Raw genomic sequence first — 20,096 nt, forward strand, 5'->3', positions numbered from 1 at the left:
TATGAGATCACTTTGCAAGTGAATGTAAATAAGGACGACAAAAGGTCGTCCGAGGATTGAGCCCAAGCACTCCAACATTTAGAGACCATGAAGAAGAAAAGGAACAAGCCAGGCTGAGAAGGAGGGGCCAGTGCGGTAGAGGAGTGCCACGACATCAAGCAAGGAGATAAGCAAGAAGTGTTTCAAGAAGAAGAGAGCAATAAACTGTGTTGAAAATAGTCCAGTCAAATTTGAACTGAACCCCGATCACTAAATTTGTCATGGTGAGGGTAACCAGGGACCGGACAAGAATGTTTCCAGCAGCCTGACAGAGATTCAAGAGAGAATGAAAAAACAGTGTTTGGTGATTGTGGACAATTCTTTCTAGGAGTTTTGCTGTGAAGGGCAGTGGGAATGAACAAATGCAACATTGTCTGGGGAAAAGATGGGATCAACAAAGTTCTGTTTTTATTTTTTAGGAAGGAAGATATTATGGCTTCATTTTATGCTAATAGAATTATCCAATAGAGAAAAACTGGTGATTGCAAGATCAACGACCTTGAGCAAGGCAGAGGGGACTGGCTCAAATGCAAGTGAAAGAACAGTTCATCCCTTTAACAGAAGGGAAGGAGGGTACAGATCTGAGTAAATGATCAGATTTGGTGGTGGGACTGCATAGAAGTTATACTGTGATTGCTTCGATTTTCTCAGGAGAGTAAAAAACAAAGTTATTAACAAAGTTAAGTGGGGAGAAGATGCTGGAGGATTCAGGAGCAAGGAAGGGTTTGAAATAGCTAAGAAACCATGAACATGGATTAGGGGCATGGGCAGCTCTACAGATATGAAGAGGTTCAGAACACTGGCTGTGAATTTAAATCAAAACCAGCTGAAAGGGTTGTTTTTCTTCACCCATATTGAGCGATGTGGGTGCAGGTACAGTGTAGAGACTGACTTGTATTTAACGAGGCTTGGTGTTTCCCAGGCCAGGACCAAGGGAGAGAGTGAGGCAGGTGTATGCAAGAGCATGACTACAATGGTGGACCACGGCATCTAATCTGTGAAGGGGAGAAGTGACGCTATGGGAGGTGTGTGGTGGAACAGTGTTTTCCATTTCTTTGTCAGATATATTTGTTATTTGCTTCACATTATTTTTGTAATATACCCATCCAGGTTTATTAAAAAAGTTCAATTCTATCAATGCTTGTATCATTAGGAAAATGTCTGATGTATTGTTTTTACCATTACTATTTTAACAAGTTTTAAAAACATGCTTTTAATTTATTTTCACTATTTTATGTTTCTATTTCTTTAGGCTTAATTGAATAAATGTAGTCTCAATAACTGAGTATGACAATAATAAATATAATGTTATCTATGTTTATTCAATAAAGACTCAAAAATCACTGGAAGTAGGGACTAATTTTTAAAAATATGTTGCCCAAAATTACTCTGAATTTTCCTACAAATCTTACTGTCTTAAGACATCATACATGATGAGCCACCACAGATTTTACATGAAGCACCCATTCCTACATTTTCTGTAACAAGGCCGTATGCACTTCACTAACCAATTCTCTCTCTCTCTCTCTCTCTCTCTCTCTCTCTCATACACACACACACACACACACACAGTTACAGTGGCCATGTAACAAAGAGCTGCTAAAATGTCAGAGGAGGAAATAGGGCCTTCAGCTCCGGCAGGATGGACAGACCAATGAGAAAGTTCACTTTTACTCTATCAAATGTAATAGCACCTCATTTTAACCAGGTCAAGGCTCAGTTACATTTGGCAGTCAAAACCCCTGGCGCAGTCTCTGGAGAGACCCTTAGCCCTTTTGACTTCCCTCCAATTGCTTCAGGCTCCTGACTCCTAGCATATGCTTGTCCCTGCTAAGGTGCATATTTCACCTGTCAAAAATCCCTTCCAAGATCTAGGACTTTTCACTTCTTCCACAAAGATTTGCCCGTTTTCCTACAGCAGATGGGAACTTGATTTTTTCTGAATATCCAGCAATTGTTTTAATTCCTTTATGACATTCCATTCTGCCTAAAATTATACCTTTTAATATCATATCTTTCCCACTAAACGGTATGTTCCTTGAACAGCTAACATGCTGTTACAATATGCCAGGCCCTGTGCTACTTGTTTTGTGGACATTATAGGTACCTTTATTAGCCTGTTTACAGTTGCAGAAACTGAGACAGAGGTGACTTGCCCGAGATCATACAACTGGTAAGTAGAAATGCGAAGATATAAATGCATGTCTGTCAGGTTCCAGAACCTGCACTTTTAAGCTAGAGGGTCCAGCAGAAGTAACACCTGCTTAAGAGTGGGTGATAGGGTATGTGTATGTCTCATACAAGATGAACAGCAACTTGAACATTTTTTCTAAAATGTCATATGGTGTGCTTGAGTGTGGTATTGTTATGTTACAGAATTGCAAGCTTATAATTTTGTAATAAATAAGGGCATTATTTGTGCTGGACCCTATATTTTGCTATACTGCACCTTGAATGGTAGAAGACATACAATAAATATTAGATTTTTAAAAATTCAACCTTATACGAATTTTATTTCAAGTAACCTACTAAATTCCATGCACTGTGGTGGTGGTGGAGGCACAAGGAAAAATAAGGCATGGACCTTTCAACAGTGGAACTTGTGGTCACAAGCAACACTGAGAAGTTATTACATTCTCTGGTTCCCACACTGGATGGGGCTTGTTCTTCCCAAGCAACGGGAACACGTCTGACTAAGGCCCAAACTGTGAAAGCTAGTTATAGCTCTCTCTTCTCATTGCAATACAATCGATTGTATTGAAATACTAAAATGTCAAATAAACTACCTTTATTTTAAGAGATAACATTATCCAGTTAATAATCTGGGACTACATTAGATACTGTAATGCAGTCTTCAAGAGGGTACTGAATACATTTCACTTCTTCTATAATATGTGTTTTCACTTGAGACGGGAGAGATAACAGCATTTTAGAGATACTGACTAAATTACCTCTATTGATGAGGTTCAGCAGGTTCTTTCAGAATGATTTGAAATAATTGCTGAGGGATAAAAGATAGTGTTCTATGGGCTGTAGCCACAGCAAGCTCGGAGCCTACTGGGGAGAGAATAAAGCACAAGCTCCCATTCATGAATGGTTCTATGTCCTGCCTGGAGCATGGTTGACTGACCATCCCTGAAATTGTATAAAAGAAAGGAAGTAGGCCAAGGTACACGTTTGTATTAGTAATTGGTGTGCATGAAGTGAATTAGACTATCCCACCAGGTCCTTCCTAAAGGGGTGGAAAGGCAATACAAACATCCAGGAATAAAGTCTGCTAAAGCCATCTTTTCAAAGCTTTTGACAAACTGCAAACCTCAGTCATTTATTTTTTTTCTCATTGAAAGGGGAGTTCAGGGAGAAGTTTCAGTTCAGTTCACACACATGCACACTCACACATGCACACCGAATGTATAGGTGTATGAAGCATGAACTAGGGCATGAGAGTTACATAGTACTGTCCTTATTCACAAAGGAAGTCAAGGGACCTGGTTCTGCCATTAAGCAGAGGCAGGATTTTTCACTGATGTCAAAGGGCAGGTGTAGTACAGTTCCAGGTTCCTTTAGCTCCTGTGTATATTCCCACAAGAACAATCTGTATGTAGTACCGTGGAAGCTGGTCCCCCTATTTGGACAGCCGTGTTGCGATTGTTGGCAAGAACTGCAGAAGGCAGTCCCAATCAGAAGAGAGGTCAATTCAACCAAACCATGAATCAGATTTTAAAGTTTTGAAGAAAACAAAATGGAAACCTCTTTGCTTTGTGATCCTAGAGAATAGAATTTAACTTCCTTTTTTTTTCCTGCTGTAGAAATTTCCCAGGTTTCTAAATTCTTTTTTTAATGTTTCCCTTTCATAAAGAGCCCACAGTAGGCTAAGAATGAGAATTATTCAACCCATTTAACAATACTATAGAATCAGTTTTATTCTAGCCTTTATATAAAAAAACATAATTTGTTTTTGCAGCAGTACCCTTTTCAATAAACACGGATATTACTCAATCATATATAATTTCCAAAAGAGCATTAAAATCAAAGTTTATAAATAATGCTAAATTATTTAAATATTTTAATTCAATTCAAAAGTAAATAAGCCTGCAAAGTCATTCTTAACTCTACTTACACTTAAAGTAAAAATAAGCAATTAAAGATTAACAAAGTTTTGAGGTTTAACTCAAGTAATTAAAGGATAACAGTACTTAAAAATAGGAAATGGATTTCCTTTATGGTGCTATTCTATTTCTTAATCACAGAAGTATTTAAAAAACAAAAATGTAAAACTTTATGGCAGATTGAAATGTGAGAGACATCTTTACCTAAAAGTTCTCATTTCTCTTAAGAAACAAACTCCATGTGCAGAAACAGAACGCACATGGCCAAGGCATCTCGAGCATCACTCAAGAAATACACTTGATGTGGTTTCTGCCATGATGATGAGAACACAATAAACTGTGAAAAATGTCATTTCTGAAAAATTTGTTGGCTATAGTTCAGCAAGAGACAAATCTTTATAACAGATGTGACATGTCGACTTTGATGAATTGAACATTTCAAAATATGAAGCATTTACAAAATATTCCCTTAGAAATAAATTAATTTAGATAAAACATACCCCATACCATTATTCATATGTCCATTTTCATCATTATAGAATAGTTCTATGTCAGTGTGACAATGTCTTCTTCAAATTCCTGTTTGGGCTTCACTTCTGGTTCATTAATTTAAAAAACAAAAAGAAAACCTGGACTCAATCTCTGATGTTCCCAAGCAACTATAATTCTATACTTTTTGAATTTCATGTACTTTGAAGCTTTCTATGATCTGAAGATAAAATCTCAGGAAAAGATCCAAAAAATAATTTTGTTTTCTACCTAGAAGAAAAGTTTGAGCTACAAGACATTCTGACTGGAGAGTCAATATCTTGGTCAACTGCTGCAGATGCATCAGTTCTAAATTTGTGAGAAATTACAAGCCTTCAAATGCCAATATTAAAACTTAGTGCACAACTATGGGGCTTTTAGTACCACATAACATACATAAGGTCTGTCCAGAAAAAGTGTAGCCATTGTTGATATAATGAGAATGGTTCATCCAACATCAAGGTAACCTGCCAACCAAGGAGCGGGGACTGGAATGTGCAGGCATGAACAGTGACGGCTTCACTATATTAGTTGCTGGGGATGGTAGGTGCCACTGAGTGAGCATGTGTACTGTGTGGCCACCTCATTCAAAATGGTGAGTAAGTACAGCAATTAATCTGCATCAGATTTTGCATTAAGTTTGAACATTCTTCCATGGAAACTATTCAGATGATTCAGAAGGCCGCAGCTATGGACAACTGGTGATTGGCAGGTTCATCATGACAACACACCCACTCATGCATCACATCTCGTACAGAGTTTTTTGTCAAAATATCAAATCACCCATGCAACTCAGCCCCCCTGCAGCCCAGATTTGGCACCCTGCAACTTCTGGCTTTTCCTAAAATTAAAATCACCTTTGAAAGGGAAGAGATTTCAGACCATTGATGAGATTCTGGAAAATATAACAGGGCAGCTGATGACAATTGGGAGAACTGTGTGAGGTCCCAAGGTGCCTACTTTGAAGGGGACTGAGGCATCATTATCCTAGGTACAATGTTTCTTGTATCTTGTATCTTCTTCAATAAATGTCTCTTTTTCGTAATACATGGTTGGATACTTTCTGGAAAGATCTGGTATATTTGGGTGTTAGACAAGGTGCTAGTTTTATATAAGTACATATATTTATGTTACTGGGCTTCATATGATGCCTTTAATGGATAAGACCAAATAATGTTTACCTAAATTTGGTTATAGTTTAAAAGTAAGAATTTTGAAGATTATAATTTAAGAACACTATTTAGATACCATTCTTCTTATGCTAATGTATTTAAAAGGCTAGCCCACACAGAATGAGACAAAGTAAGAAAAATATGTAACAAGAGATGTCTATTTGTAAGAGATACATCATATTGATTTTAATAGTAACCCACCTGCTGAGCTACTGTCACGGAGCAAAAGTAAGATATAGCAAGGAAACATTTCACACCTGAAGTGAGGCTGATTTCCAGTCCCCAGACTAAAAATATTCTAATATAAACCATCCCTTTCTATCAAAACTCTCCCAAAAGGAATGTTTATTGTCTATGGAGTCTCCTTTACTGACATTATTATAAGGATTTTATAAATCACCAAAAGAAGTTTACATCTTTGTAATCACTGTATTTTAAGGCAAGAGATTTAGTTCCTACTACCACAGAGAGAGAAGACAGATTGATTTTCAGTAATAATTTCATGAGTGAAAACTTGCTATTTAATTTATTTTTAATAGAACACAAGCCTAGAAAATGATTGAGGTGCTTTAGTTATTAGAGTTACTGGAAAGTTCCAGGAATGAATAGGAACAAAAGAAACTGCCTACTCTTCAATGATACTTTTAATGACAAAATAAAAGCTTCCCTTGCTAACTATAAGGTCTAAGAGGAGGTTTCCCAACCCAGACTCATTTGCCTTGTGGTTTTGATTATTTATATGCACATTATACATATGCACATAGGAAACTTCCTATTATATGGAATATACAATTTCTATAGTGAGTTTCATACAAATTATGGTATTTGATACAAGGTCAAGCAACTTTTCATTTTCAAAATGTTCCAACAATCTGAAATTGCCATCAATTTGTTTATGCTCTACAGTCTCTCCTCCTAAACTCTGCTAACATCACCAAACTAAAGATAAAATAGGAAATTTTTTGTCCCTCTAAACAGGGTAATTAATGCCTATGGGAAAATAACACTCTTAACAACTATAACCCAGGGGATCTAGTCAGGCAAAGGAGTAAATCCTCATCTTTGAAACTGGCAAACAATACAAGAATTCAAAAATAGTTTCTTTTCAACTCATGCCATATAACGTACAAAATAAGTTTGTATGTAATTGCAATGCCGGATCAACTTCCCAGATGGACACGAAGAATCAGTGATTAGAGGCTTAACTTTAATATGCAAAGTAGAGAGTTGGGTGGACATGGAGAGGGGCACTGGCATAAATAACCCCTACAAGTGGAAGTGGAATTTCAGGTCATTTCCTGTCTGGGGATATTTTGGGCATATTGGATAATGGTCCGAGTACCTGAAAGGAAACCACAGGCTGATTAGTTCCACTCCACGGGATGGATTTTAAAAACCTGTTCTTATTCTTCACCATTGATTAGAAATCTAAATGGAAGGCTACATATGGTGAAAGATATATACATTCAGCCATTATAACTGAAGGGCGATAAATTATCCAGGGTGCCTGCAGAGAGCTCTCTAATCCACTCTTTCAGCTTTCACTCTCACCTGTGAAGCAGCCTGAAACTGTATGCCAATTGGTTGTTAATGATGTGCTTGGGAAGGGAACAAGTTGAAATTGTTCCCCAAACTGCAAATCAAGAGACAAAGTATGTGTGTCTACTACTGTTGAATGAAATTATATATCAGAACAAAAGCCTGTGTCTGTAGCACAGAATGAAGTGTGCCTTCACATGTCCTGCACAGTCTATGGCTGTGCACAGCACAGCACTTGTGAGCGCTTGTATTTTTATTCCCAGAAGAATTTCCTAACATAGACGTAGGGAAGGCAAGCCTCTGAAAGGAAGTTTGTGATATAAAATGCAAAATAATTGTTTTTAAATTTGTAGTTTCCAGATTGGGTTTCTACTGTGCCTGCCAAACATTCTCCTTCTTTTTCTGTGGTTTAGCTACACAAATATGGATTTCATTTTTTTATTAACAGAAGGAAGTGGTGATTCAGCCACTTTGTATAGATGCCCTAGTTTTCCTATTGCTACTCTCCCTCCACAAAACACTGTAAGATGTGACAGTTCAAAACTAGGAGCACAGGAGAGTGTGGGAGGTCTGTGATTAGGAAGAGCAAGCCCCTCGCCCCTCTGGTTCTGTCTGCAGCCCAGCCCTTGGGCCTCCCAACTCCAGCTCACCTCGGTCCTGGCCAGCCCCTGCTGCTCCATTTTTGCCCTTTCCCTAAATGTGGATGTGGAACTCTGGGCAGCAGAAATGCTGTTACTAAATGCTTTCTTTTACATAGGTTCCAAATTTTCCCTCAAGTGTGTTTCATCTCAACTGTGGCAAGTAAGAGAGACTCTCTTGCAGCCTTTCTCTAAAAAGTCTGCAGGTCTGTGTTTATTTGCTATGGAAAGATCAAATGTAAGCATTCCAGAACTCAGCGATGCCCACATGCACTTAGGAGACATGCACGCCTCATGTGTTACTCCCCTTCTCTGGGCCCCATTCACAGCCAGTGAATAAAATAGAGCCCTACCATCAGCCCTACATACTTCACAGGGTTGCAGCATCAAATGATCTGGATAAAAGGGCTTTGATCTCTAACTTCCAATTAAATGTACTGCATAATTAATAGCAAATAATGCTATTTATTCAAGTGAAAAATGTATATTTACACATCACAGCCAATGTCATATCACTAAGCACATGGAATATGGAAGCTCAATCAAGAAACAGGTTGAAGAAGGAAGGAGGGAAGATTTCCAGAGGAAGGAAAAGACAGCAACAAAGGATAAGCATTGAGCATGCACCTGTGCCTGGTCAACAGGGATCTAGGAAAGTACAGCTCAGACAGGTGCTCGTTTGAAAATATCATCATGATGGTCTTGTGCCAATGTGGATAATCTATGATTCCCGGTTGTTTGGTCAAACATAGGCCTAGGTGTTTCTGTGAAGATATTTTATAAATGTGATTGATATTTACAATCAGTTGACTTTAAGTAAAGTGACTCTAAGAGTTTAGTAATTTTTTCACAAAAGTATTAGTAAAAATTAAGCTTTCACTTGAAACCATTTGGGCATATGAAACAGGACAGATAACCAGAATTATTTCAGGTTGAAAGGTCACCCAGAACCCAATACAGGGTAATGGAATCATTCAGTGGCAAGAAAGAAAATGAGAAGTAAGACAAGGCCATTGCAGTGTCTGATGATGCTTTAGATTATGGAAGTGCTTAAAGACAAATGCCTTCATTATTAATGAGGTTAAGTGACCAGGGGGCCTAAGGCTCCTAGCCTGGCATTAATACCCAATTCTTCTTACAAACCACCGCCAAATTTTATGCTGCTTTTTAAAAAAGAAATCTCTTCCTTTTTATTTCTTTTTCTGTTCGAAGTTTCTAATGATAATAACTTTGACAAAGTTGTTCTTCTCTAAATGTTACAATAAGACAGAAGTCACATTATTACCCAAGTGACATACCTATGTACATCTCTCTGGGGATTTCTGGGCCTATTTCTTCAGGAATTATTTCCAGACAGGGCAGCAGATTTTGGCTGGGGTCCAACTTTTTTTACTTTTCTTCTGAGCTACATTTCTTTACTTTCTTTCCATGCTATTAGGTGTGAAAATGTGACTTGACTGTTGCCATAGAAATGTGGTCAGAAGTGATATAAACCATAAAATTTTGTACTTCTTCTGATCCTGCATTCTCTTTCCTTATTTATGCTATCTGGTGGCTGTATGTCTGCGCCCAGAGTAACCTTATAACACACATGTGAAAGATGGCAAAGACTCTATGAGTCTGAATCCCTGCAAGAAGCATTGCCCCTCACCATAGGTCAGAAATAAATTCCTATCATGGCAAGCCAACATGTCAGAGGATGTCTGTTGGAGCAGCAAACATTATTCTAAAACAGAAGGTATCTAGAAATAGACCACAAGAAAAAAATGTTGCAAAGAAAAATGTTATCAATATTTTTATGCATCTTCCTTTTTTTTTTTAACTTAACACTCCTATTTCATTTGTAGGGTCTTCACCCATTCTCTTTGCCCCTTGAAGAATTCTAAAGTTCTGCTCAATCTGGCCTTGAATCTACATCAACAACATCAGAGGAAGCATTGAAACAAATTGCCATGGAACACAGTTCCTTCTTCAAACATGGTAGCTTAAACCACTCAAAACAGAAGACATGAAAAGACACTAGAAAATCTATTCTGTGTAAGAATTATAGTTATATTCTCTTTTCCTACCATTTGTTCCAGGAGACAAACTGGTGTGCAAGGTCCCAAAATGAATTACCCATCCAACAGCCTAAGGTCATTCTACTATAACTCTGTCTCCAAACAGCCTTTATAACAAATTAATTCTCCAGATTTGTTTTGTTTATTTCTTTTGTTTGCTATGTTGACTATGTCTGACTTTTTGTAGCTACACTGGTATTTTATAGCAATACTGCCTACTACAAGATAAACAACACCACCTTATTGTTATAGAAAAAATAATTTAAGGGGAGAAAAAATTGGGACAACTTTAATAGCATAATGAATAAAATATACTTCAAAAGTACATGCTTTGAGTACAAATAAAAACATTTTAATAATTAAGCAGGAATATAATAATTAAAGCAATTAAAGAAAATTTGCTGAAAAACATGATAATTTTATATTCTGTTTTCTTTTTAAAAAAAGATTTCATTTATTTATTTTTAGAGAAGAGGAACAGAGGGAGAGAAACATCAATGTGTGGTTGCTTTTTGCATGCCCCCTACTGGGGAGCTGGCCCACAACCCAGTCATGTGCCCTTACTGGGAATTGAACCAGTGACCCTTTGGTTTGCAGGTCAGTACTCAATCCACTGAGCCATACCAGTCAGGGCTATATTCTATTTTCTTGATTCAAGAGCCAAAGATTATACCTCCACACAATTTACTTCTGGTAGATGAGAATTGGATGATTAAAAGTTTGTCTTGAATAACTGGCAGCGTGAAAAAGCACTTATAAAATGCAAGTTCTATAGACAACTAAGAAAAGGTTAAAATGAACCATAGATAGTAGATGGTAGAATAAAATGCAATAAAAAAGATAGCTATAAAGAGAACAGTAACACAATTAAAGTTTATGTACCTGAAAAAAATCTTGTTTAAATCTAGGGGCAAATGAGCTTTGAAGAGAGATAGGCCTGGGTTCAAACTCTGGTTCTGCCTCCTACTAAATGTGAATCCATAGAAAACTACTTAACTTACCTTGAGACTTCCGGCCAAGATGGAGGCATAGGTGGACGCACCATGCCTCCTCGCACAACCAAGATAGAGACAACAACAATTTAGAAATAGAATAACAGCCAGAACTGACAGAAAATTGATCTGAATTGAAGTCAGACAAGCAAGAAGTTGAAATAGACGCATTCATCCAGCCCAGTAGGAGGGGCGGAGTTGGGCAGCCAGGCGCCGGTCGTAGCACAGAGAGCAGAGAGCATTGGGACCAGGCACGTAAGGCATCCGGGGCATGCAGGACCACAGCGGGTGGACACTGAGTGCTCAAGCAGCAGCTGGTAGACCCCGGCAGAGGGGTGGCAACTGGCAGACCCAGTGAGGCAGCAATTGTAAAGCAAGGCAGTGCGAACAACCCAGGATCCCAGTGCTGGGAAATAGAGCCTCAGGACACTGATTGAGGACACCTGTGGGAGTTGGGACACACGGGGAGACACCCAGCCTCACAAGAGAGGTCCTTGGAGGGCCCCACAATGTGCACAAGCCCACCCACATGGGAATTGGCAGCAGAGGGGCCCAGTTTGCTCAGGGGAAGTGCAGAAGGGACTGAGGTCCCAGGAGGATGGAGCAAGTGCCATTGTTCCCTCTCGACCCCAACCCCACATACAACGTCACAACCCAGTGACTGGGGTGCCACACCCTGGTGAACACCTAAGACTCTTCCCCTCACCATAACAAGTGCAACTAGACCAAAAAAAATAAAAAGAGATGGCTCAAACAGAAGACCAAAAGAAAGCCCCAGAACCCATCCTTTTAAGCGACCGAGAGATAGCCAACCTATCAGATGCACAGTTCAAAACACTGGTGATCAGGAAGCTCACAGAATTGCTTGATTTTGGTAGCAAATTAGATGAAAAAATGAAGGCTACAATAAGTGAAATGAAAAAAAAAACCATAGGGACCAATAGTGATGGAAAGGAAGCTGGGTCTCATATCAATGGAGTGGGCCAGAAGGAAAAAAGAAACAACCACACAGAAAAGAATGAACAAATAAGAATTCAAAAAAATGAGGAGAGGCTTAGGAACCTCCGGGACATCTTTAAACATTCCAACATCTGAATTATAGGGATACCAGATGGGGAAGAGGAAAAGCATCAAGTGAAAAAGTTATTTGAACAAATAATAAAGGAGAACTTCCCTATTCTAGCAAAGGAAATAGACTTTCAGGAAGTCCAGGAAGCTCAGAGAGTCCCAAACAAGTTGGACCCAAGAAGGAATACACCAAGGCACATCATAATTACATTAGCCAAGGTAAAAATGAAAGAGAGAATCCTAGAAGCAGCAAGAGATAAGGGGACAGTAACCTACAAAGGAGTTCCCATCAGACTGTCAGCTGATTTCTCAAAAGAGACCTTTCAGGCAAGAAGGGTCTGGAAAGTATTCCAAGTCATGAAAGGCAAGGACCTACATCCCAGATTGCTCTATCCAGCAAAGCTTTTATTCAGAATGGAAGGGCAGATAAAGTGCTTCTTAGATAAGGTCAAGTTAAAGGAGTTCATCCTCACCAAGCCCTTATTGTATGAAATGTTAAAGGGACTTATCTAAGAAAAAGAACATTAAAAAAAAACATATATAGTAAAATGACAGCAAACTCACAATTATTAACAACCACACCTAAAACAAAACCAAAAGAAACGAAGCAAACAACTAGAACAGGAAGAGAACCACAGAAATGAAGATCACATGGAGGGTTAGCAACAGGAGGGTGGGAGGAGGAGAGAGGGGGAAAAGGTGCAGAGAATAAGTAGCATAGATGGTAGGTAGAAAATAGAGGGGGGGGGAATAGTATGGGAAATGTAGATGACACATGGACATGAACTAAAGGGGGGAATGTGGGTGGGAGAGGGTGTGCAGGGTGGAGGGAGTGAAGAGGGAAAATGGAACAACTGTAATAGCATAATCAATAAAATAATTTTAAAAAAGAAAAAGATAAAAAGAAAACTACTTAACTTACCTCAGTTTCCTTCTGTGTAAAATAGGTACAACGAATCTCTAGTTCCCAGAGCTGGTGGGAGAACTAGTATGTAAAGTGATGTGGTAGGTAGTTACTATAAATTGTAGTTATTAGGATATCTGGAAAAGATTTCTCATTGACTTAAAAGTCACATTGTTTTTTTCAATATGAAGTAAAGATAACAGAGTTTCTCATTTAAGAGTTCTGCAAAGATTCCTTTTCCTAATTCATCTACCACATTGGCAGCAGTAGCATTGTAGGTTTAACTTGGCTAAGTCTGCTTCACTCATCCATCTATAAGATTCTGGGCTTCATATCCAGCTGACAATTGTTGAAGCTGGATGAAACAGAGCAGGCTGCACCACAGCATCGCATTCACACCACTAAGGGTTTATGCTACCAACAGTAATATACCTCTGTCAGTCAAGCACAATTATAAGGCTTGATAGACTGATATGAATAAAAAAGCCATTTAAAATCAGTCTTCTGACTCTTTTCTGGCTACAGTTATAGGACTTGTTTGATTCTGTTACCTGTGAATATTGGAACAGCTCTTTATTTTTGGACAAAAGGATGGAAACACAACATCCCCCACTGACCCTAAAAGGGGTCAAAGTTCATGCAAAATTTGCTATATTTGAAAACCCTGCTGTCATTTTGTAAATTTGATCATGTTTTTTGCTTCTTATTGAAACATGACGCCCTGGCTGGTATAGCTCAGTGGACTGAGCACTGGCCTGCAAACCAAAGGGTCACCAGTTTAATTCCAGTAAGGCACCTCCCTGGGTTGTGGGTCAGGCCCCCGGTGGGGAGGCACGCAAGAGGCAGCCACACATTGATGTTTCTCTCCCTCTCTTTCTCTATACCTTCCCCTCTGTCTAAAAATAAATAAATGAAATCTTAAAAAAAACCATGAATCTATTTTATACAAAATAAAAGGTACCATTTCATGCCATTTGGAGTCAGATAGCATAATGGTCGGACAAATCATTTCAGCAAATGCATTTTTGCTATCCAAGCTGGCTGCTCAAAGCACTTGAACAGACTCCTTTAGCACATTGATTTTCAACCTTTGTCATCTCATGGCACACAAAAACTGACTAGTAAAATTCTGCAGCACACCAAAAAATATATTTTTTTCCAAGTTGACAAAAGAAATAGGTGTAATTTTGATTCATTCACACTGGACAGCTACTATTGTATTAGCTATTGTCATTTTTCTAATTTGGCAGTCTAGAGAAAAGAGGTCAAGTAGCCTGACTAAATAAATGATCAGGCACTGCATGTTTTAAACATTCTTGGGGCACACCAGAGTGCTACTGCATGCTGGTTGAAAATCACTCTTTTAAATCAATGTTTTAATACATGTTACCTTTATGAGTAAAAAATAGAAAAAAGCACCTGATATTAACATAAAATAAATTACATACATTATCATAAAAGTGCTCCTTTGCAACTTTTTATAGCAGAGAAACTTGTGGTAGTACTCTTTTTGTCAAAATGGTAAGGCTAAATAATAAGATGAACAGCTTTCTAAAGAGCAAATTGATTTACAGGATCTACATGAAGTTTTATTTCAACTTTTAAATTATAAATGATACCAATATGCAAGACATACAAACTGACAAAAGAAATGCTTTAGCTATACATAATTCTAGTTATACCAAATTTCAACAATTTGAAACAATTTCAAACAATTTGTTCCAAATTATACCATTGAAGATGTAAAAGTAAGGTCCCTAAATTATATTTTATCATTAAGTTTTTTTTTAATCTTACTTGAAAGTATTACTTCAAGAGGGCAATGAAAAATTGTGACTCTCAAACACAAAGAAATCTGTCACTGTCCCTCAGGCCAACCAATGTACCATTTGTTTGTTTGTTTATCAGCCAACATCAGAGTGCCCTGATGCCATCTCTTGCACTATTGAGCACTATTGAGAACGAATGACAAGAAAATAGTCATCAGGACCACCAAGTTGTACTTCAGTACAAGTCATAGGACCACAGAAGCTCAGGCTAGAAGGAAATTGGGGGAGTTTACTTGATAGAGGTTCTGTGCCAACAATTGCTCATCAGAAGCAAGACAAGCAAGACTAATTAATTTCTCAAAGTACCTTCATGCTTTACGTTTAAGCCATTAAAATGGTAGCATAAGCCTTGATATTCTATCCAATTTTATTTGTAGGGATAAAATAAATAATTTTTTTAAAAACAAAACTAGGAAAATAAAATTTTCTAAAAATCAAAGTTCAGTTTATGAAAAAGAAGCAGAAAGAAAAATACACATAAAATTAAATGATGCTAAAAATAGGAAGCTGCAAGTTACAGTTGTCAATAATTGGATAGTGCATCTAAATAAACAAAATTGATCAGTCTATTTAATCATAATAAATGGCACTGTTTATTAATTTTTGTTCAGATGCAAGAAACATACTGGACACATTTTATAAAGCCACTTAGTCTAAAGCAAAATTTGATGAAAAGCAAGTAGTTCTTGAAAATCATATATGGGGGGGGCGGTTAGGAATTGGAAGCTAAAGAGGATTTCATTACAAAGTATTTTGCCCACAAAGGCCCCCGTGATATGGGGACCCAAATACTATATGTACCCGGACGGGGAATCGAACCTGTGACACTTTGGCTCGCAGCCCGCGCTCAATCCATTGAGCTACGCCAGCCAGGGCTAGTTTTATACATTTCTTGGTCATGCTTTTATTCATATAATTATTTATATCAAGGAAATCATTTGACCCATGGCCTGCCAAACCTGTGTACCAACCAATGATTCATGTTAAAACACATTTATAATTCATAAGGAGTTGGGATAATGTGGTAAACAGAAAACATTTCAAATCAGACATATCTGAGTGAATTTCAGTTTTGCAAACCCTTTCTGGCTGTGCAATTTTGAGTCTCAGTTTCCTCCCTAAACAATGAGATTGGTAACATCAGAGGGTGGCTGTGAGACAAACTGAAAGCATTAAGTGGCCTGAAGTAGAACATGGCCTGCCTATTTGAAGCTAGAGACTTCAAACGTGTTAGTCCTCTTTATATATATATATATAATAACAGAAGGAAGAAAAATTGAGATATTTAGATAAAGAACCTGGATCAATAGATATCCCCAAGAAAGCGAGAGTGATATGGTTGCTAAATTTGTGAAGGGCCAAAGAGGAAATACTAGAATCCCGAAAGTCTCCCTAAGGCAGAAATGAGATTTAACTACCTCTTGGCCTGCCTAATACTAACATCCCCAAAAGAAGCCTTGAACACTCTATTCTGGCTGTAATCTCCACAGTTTCCTCTGTGTAGTAGTGGTTTGTTTCTAGTTTTAAAGACGGAGGCTTAAGTAAGAAGCCAAAGCATCAGGCTCCAAGGGCTGGAGTATGCCATCTGCCTAGCATTAAGCAAGAACTGGAAGTCAGTTACAGAAGCACAATCACTTCCAACATGATTTATGCTCCATCCTTGAATGTGGCAGGAAGACTGCAAAAGATATTTGGAAGCCAATGCTTCCTCTGAATGAAGTAAATGAGTATAAGCTAAGCCCCTCTCCCTGGACCATGCTTGCCCGTCAGATAAGTTGCCAATGTGGAGTCTGTGAAACCTGGAGCAAAGTGGCTACTGGAGATGAGAAAATAGCTCAAGGCCAATGATCATCGCTACCATAAACATACAGCACACAGTACAAACACTGAGGTCAGACAGCAGATATCCAGGATATTACTCAAAAACACATCTAACTCAAAGCTGACAAGATAATCTGTTCCTGTGGGTGCAAAGCAGACTGGAATGCTGCTGCTATGACCTACTCGAGGAAAGAAAAAAGAAAGTGCAACTCCCCAAGGGCTCCGTCTAGTGCTCTCCATGCAGGCAAAACTCCAGCAGACATCAAAGGGAGTGACGCCTAAGGGGGAGTGCCGGACCAAGCCCACGGGGGGTATCATTTCCATGATCATGTTGCCATCTACCTTTGGTGGACTGGCAAATGCAAATACTTCAGATACAAGTTTAAACAGATGAAGAAAGAGGTGCGAAAGAGCTTGGAGATTTGCTTGCAAAAAAACCCCCTCAGAATTCCAGGAAAAGCATTTAATATTAGGAACTTTATAAGTTATTTCAACAGTCCCAAGAGAGTAATTGGTTTGTGATGACATTAATAAAAGCTTTTTTTAGTTGACACATATTACACTCCAACATATCACATGACCACAAAAGTATGTACTTTAAAAATAATTTCCCAAAGTGAAGTACTCTTGAAAGGTCAGTAACATTTTTCTAATTGAAATATAGACTGAGGTTTTAATCAAGTTTCAACATACATGATCCTGATTAATGCAGAAGAGCGAAAATGGAGCAAAGATACTTACAGGAGGACCTAGATGGTGAGGGGTGGGTGGAGGAGGTAAGAAAAAGGGAGAGACGAATTAGTGAATATGCAGAACATTAAATTAAATAAAATATTAAATCATCATCACAATCATCAGCATAATACAAGGGACATAGAAGTCAGTGATTCTTAATCTTTTTTTTTTAGAACATGAACACTTTGACACCATATCAGAAAAATACATTTACGTCTATGTGCATACAAAACTTATTAAATTTTAGGGAATGTTCAGATTCCCTGAGGCCTGTTTATGAATTACTGAGATGTTCATATATTTTAAGCAAAGACTCTAATTTTTATACCTAAAATTTAGATAAAATATGAATCAGGAGGATCTTTGGTCATTAATGATAAACTAATTATAGAGAACTGATTTGTAAACTTTCTAAATTGGAAATAAGCTCATTATTCATTCTAAGAATGTTTTTCATTCAATCTTATGAGCAATACATAGAAGAATAAGCCCTGATGTTTACATAAATGTCTTTAAAACTATGTATTCTCATCAAAACACCAGCAAATTCTAAGAAAATTTCAACAGTTCACACACCATATGTTCAATTAAAACATTAGTTCTATGTAGCCAGAAAGTTGGGAATTAATTTTTATACTTTCTATAAAACACTGTATAAGCACAGAATTTTCACTTTTTTCCTCTTCAATTCTCTTTCTTTTAACACAAAGATCGATTCAGTGGTTGGTTACTTGATTCCATCAATGTTTTGTCATTTCTTTCTCCTTAAAACAAATTTCTAAAGCATCCTCCTTCATGAAACTGCATTTTGTGAAGGGAATACCTACACGAGTTTCCAATTATTTAGATTCAGTGAGGTTTAAGGATAACTTTTGAGAATACTCTTAAAGTAATTAAGCAGGCACACTACCCAAATTCTTGAATTTTCATAAACCCTTTCTACATCTTTTTTGACATCTTTTTTTCAAAAGGAAGAGAAAATGAGACAAAATAAAATCAATCTGCTCTTTGCTCTTTTTGGTAGATAAGTATTTCTACTATTTCAACCCTTAGTAATTGATTGTTTTTAATACTGAGAAATACTTATTGAAAATAACATTTATCACATACCAGAATCAAATCTTAAATTATCTTTCTCTTACTTGCAAGTAAGAAACAATGGCCTCACATAGTCATTTACAGTTTTGGAATCTTAGACTTTTATAAACAAGTAAAACACTGAAAGTCAATGAACTCACTGACTTGCATATCTTGGTTTCAAAACAATAGTTTGTATCTGGCTCCACTGTTTCACTTTGCATATAGGGATTTGGCCTGAAAGCAAAAACTCACTGAGATGGGCGTTAGGACGAGGGTGTGTTTTAGGTCCTTGTCACAAAAACCGCCTGGCCTGGCCGAATCACCTGACTGACCTCGCCTCCATGTCCTTCCATACAAAATGAAAATGCTGGATTGATTTCTAAGGCTCCTGTCATCACTAGACTTCTATTGTTATACAAGAGGAATAAAAACTCTCAAACGGTGAAATGAATGAGAGTAAAGCATGACAAAATTGTACCAGTTGGATAAAATAATGATAAAGCTTTCCTAGACGTGTGCCCTGGTGTCCTAAGGCAGATGTTTTCACAGAGAAGCTGCATTTGTGGACTGACCACCTATGAAGATGGAGGCATGGGTGATGTCACCCCACTGTGTGCAACTAAGAAACCCTCACTATACACTGAAAGGATGGACTTGACGCAATAAAGTAGCCAAAAATGAATTACTAATAATATTTTCCTAGCTTCTCCTTTGATGAAAATAAGAAAATAGAAAAATATGCTGGGTCTAGCAGAGACTTAAACACATACACACAGGCAGGCTTACACACGTATGCACAACCTCCACCAGGACAACACGATCATTAATTAGGAGGAGCAGATGCAGTAACCTAAGCACAACATGAATGACACAGAGCAGCTGAGAGGGAGACTTACCTGATTCTCCTCTTCGGCCTCTCTTACCTCGTTTCCCTGGAGGGCCTGAAATACAAAGATTGATTTTTTAAAAAATTTTGGTTCCAAAATGGCTACTAAATAATTTCTACATATTTTATTATTGTTTCTAGCTAAGAACACTCCCCACCCAAGAGGAACGAGATGTGTGTAAAGGGCAGCACTATCTTTGGTATGTCAACATGACTCTTCTGCTTCCTTTCGCTGTAAAAGTTGTGCTAGATTGCTCACCACCCTGTGTGACATAGGGACACTAAAGACTCAGAATTTGTGTTCATCCTGCCCGAATACCATCAATAAAGAACGACTTTGCTCAGCAAGCTGGTAGGGTTGAGTTTCATGATTCTTAGGAAAATTTCTGTTCTGAAGGTTTTGGTATAATTAATGATTAAAAGTAGTAAGTACAAATGATTGGTTTCTCTTCAGTAAATTCCATCATGACTCCCCTGAAAATATTTTGTTGGTAGTTAGTTAAATGTATATGTTAGTAATGAAAATAACCTGACAAATATTTCTATTTTATTACATGTGAATTTTGATATATTAGAATTTCTCTAATTGAGAACCAGCTGAGTTAAAATCACAACCCTTTAATTAGAAAGTGTCTAGGTAGTAACTATAGGTCTCATTTTACTAACCGGCTAGCTCATAATTCTATTCAATAAATA

At 37.7% G+C, this 20,096-nt stretch overlaps 1 protein-coding gene across 1 annotated transcript in view; it reads right to left on the reverse strand.

Annotated features, from left to right (window-relative positions):
* COL25A1 (collagen type XXV alpha 1 chain) overlaps positions 1-20,096 on the reverse strand; it is a 486,724-nt gene that overhangs the window by 199,143 nt on the left and 267,485 nt on the right. Inside the window, exons 3-4 of the mRNA XM_045820431.1 lie at positions 19,411-19,455; positions 17,441-17,448 (exon numbers count right to left, since the gene is read on the reverse strand). Of these exons, the coding sequence (XP_045676387.1) occupies positions 17,441-17,448; positions 19,411-19,455 (53 nt within the window). The remainder of the gene's footprint in view (positions 1-17,440; positions 17,449-19,410; positions 19,456-20,096) is intronic.

Source organism: Phyllostomus hastatus, unplaced genomic scaffold, assembly GCF_019186645.2.
Source record: "Phyllostomus hastatus isolate PE091 unplaced genomic scaffold, TTU_PhHast_1.1 phas_scaffold_39, whole genome shotgun sequence".
Taxonomy (NCBI): domain Eukaryota; kingdom Metazoa; phylum Chordata; class Mammalia; order Chiroptera; family Phyllostomidae; genus Phyllostomus; species Phyllostomus hastatus.